The following is a 2500-nucleotide window of genomic DNA, read 5'->3' as shown; positions in this document are numbered from 1 at the left end:
TCTAACCAATGCAATTTCATTATCATGCAGGATACATATAAACGTGACAAAATGCCCGTTCGCACCGATAGTGGTGGTTAAAAAAATTTACTGATCAAAAATAAGAAAAACCACATTAAAAAACACCACGTTCGCATACAACCACCCAATCGGAGCGGTTCCATCGCCATAAGCCCACGATCATAGACGCAACACCAACCCACAACCTGCACAAACCGCATCATCACCGAGATCATGTAGTTCATCCGATGCGGCCATCCCACACCGCGCCCTCCCCTTAAATTTAGACCCCTGCCATAGGCCTTCTCATCCACCACAACAAGTATCCATTGCGCTGCCACCAAATCGCTCCATCACATCCATCTCCATGCAAAACACAAAGCCCTACTACCGGCGATGGCGTTTGCCGACGAGTACAAGGACGTGGAGGCCCACGGCAACACCAAGTTGCACGTCATCCACACCAACGACAAGAAGAAGATGGCGATCACCCTCGCGCAGTACGAGCACCACCTCAGCCTCCGGCGCCACAAGATCGTCGGCATTGATCTTGAGTACAACAACGAGCCTGAAGCGACGCAGAAAACCCCGCTCTGCCAACTCTCCATCGGCAAGAAACACCCGGTGCTGCTCTTCCAACTGAGTGTCGCTGAAAGGTGCACCGTCTTCGACAACTTCCTCGCCGACCCCAGGTACACCTTTGCAGGCTTCTCCATCGACGGCGACAAAACCAGGCTAGAGCGCGTCAATCTGGAGGTCGCCAACTTCGTCGACATCCAGAAGGAGTGGAGGGTGCCTGAGGCAACCAAGGAGTTGGACTCCCTTGGAGACGTCTCCGGCATGCTCATCGACGACTACTACAACAACATGAAGAAGAAGATCACCGACGACGAGCACAAGCACTGGGCCACCTTGTCTCTGTCCATGAGGCACATCGAGTACGCGGTAAAGGACGCCTACGCAGCGTACGAGATATGGAACCGCATCACCCTCACCCAGGACGGGCTTCGCTGTGCAAAGCTGGAGAAGGAGGAGCCCCCCAAGAAGCGCGCCAGGAGCAGCTGGGGATGGGGAGATGCTAACTGGTGAAGAAGAAGATGGTGCCGACCAAAGAGCCAACAATGCCAGCGTCATTTAAGAATTATCATCAAATTTGCTTTATGTTGTTTGCTTATGTATCGTTAGTTTGCTTGTGATCATTTGCTTTTGCTGAACTTAGTTTGCTTGCCATGCAGAATCGCTTGTAATGATGAACTTTAATTATGTTAGAGTGCTTTCTGTTGAAATTAGTTTGCTGATGATGAACTTGTCGTACAGAATGCCTATGATAATTTGTTTTCTGTTGTTTGCTCATGTATCATTAGATTCGAGCAGTGTGCAAATATGACGCATGCAGTCCAAGTTGTGTACCAATGCAGTACAGACTCTGTCAAATGAAGTTTACACATACCCAACAAAGCAGTGCACGCCCCTAAATTTGGAAAAACGAATAGATAAGAGAAAAAACACAAAAAGAAAAATGTGATCTGTATATGTAGTGCGGAAATATATGAACGTGCAGTACAGAAACGTAATCAATGCAGTACACGAATGATTTACTAAGCAGTGCACTCCCCTACATTGGAAAAAATGAGAAATGTGCATGTAGTACGGACTGCGTGCACATGTAGTACAGAACCCTGATCAGTGCAGTGCACAGATGGTTTACAAAGCAGTGCACGCCCCTACATTAAAAAAATGTAGTGCGGAAATATATGAACGTGCAGTACAGGAACATAATCAATGCAGTACAAGTATGTTTACTAAGCAGTGCACTGCACTACATTGGAAAAAAAGATTACATAAGAGCAAAAACATGAAAAGAAAAAATGAGAACTGTACATGTAGTACGGAATGCGTGCACATGCAGTACAGAACACTGATCAATGCAGTGCAAGGATGGTTTGCTAAGCAGTGCACGCCCTAACATTGAAAAAAAACAATAGAAAAAAATTGACCACCCTGGTGCAGCCGGCCCCAGCCAGTCTCGTTGTAGGTCTGCGCCCACAGCAGGCGAGTCGTTCTGAGCCACGATGCGTGGGGCCGGGCGCACATGGGCCCACAAGTCAGAGAGCATAGAGCAGCGAGCGCCGTGTATAAGCGCCCAAATAAGTAAACAGAGGAGTACGATACGGCTGCCTCACCAGCGCTTATAAACAGGTCGGGCGCGCCTTTCGCGGGCGAGGTCGGACTAAACATTAGGCCGCACGCAACGCGCCGGGAACCAGCCGTGCTCACAGGCCGACTTGGGCCCAATGCGTCTTTAATCCCCGAACACAGGCCCAACACACAAAAATAGAGGCCACTGAATTTTTTTAAAAAAAAATCCCACATACCATACACAAACGCAAGCCCAACCACGCATTTCGCGGTTCGTCTTGATATGACAATGCAATTCTCTATTTTCAAGTAAGCAGTCCTCTTGCTACTCAAATGCATTCGCGGACACTGAATCAGAACC

At 48.4% G+C, this 2500-nt stretch overlaps 1 protein-coding gene across 1 annotated transcript; it reads left to right on the top strand.

Moving 5' to 3' along the window:
• Positions 1-396: 396 nt before the first annotated feature.
• LOC141021736 (uncharacterized) lies at positions 397-1089 on the top strand. The gene has a single exon (XM_073497594.1). The coding sequence runs from the start codon at positions 397-399 to the stop codon at positions 1087-1089; it is 693 nt and encodes a 230-aa protein (XP_073353695.1).
• Positions 1090-2500: the final 1411 nt, after the last annotated feature.

This window comes from Aegilops tauschii, chromosome 4, assembly GCF_002575655.3.
Source record: "Aegilops tauschii subsp. strangulata cultivar AL8/78 chromosome 4, Aet v6.0, whole genome shotgun sequence".
Classification (NCBI taxonomy): Eukaryota; Viridiplantae; Streptophyta; class Magnoliopsida; order Poales; family Poaceae; genus Aegilops; species Aegilops tauschii.
This window is presented reverse-complemented; position numbering and strand designations above follow the sequence as displayed.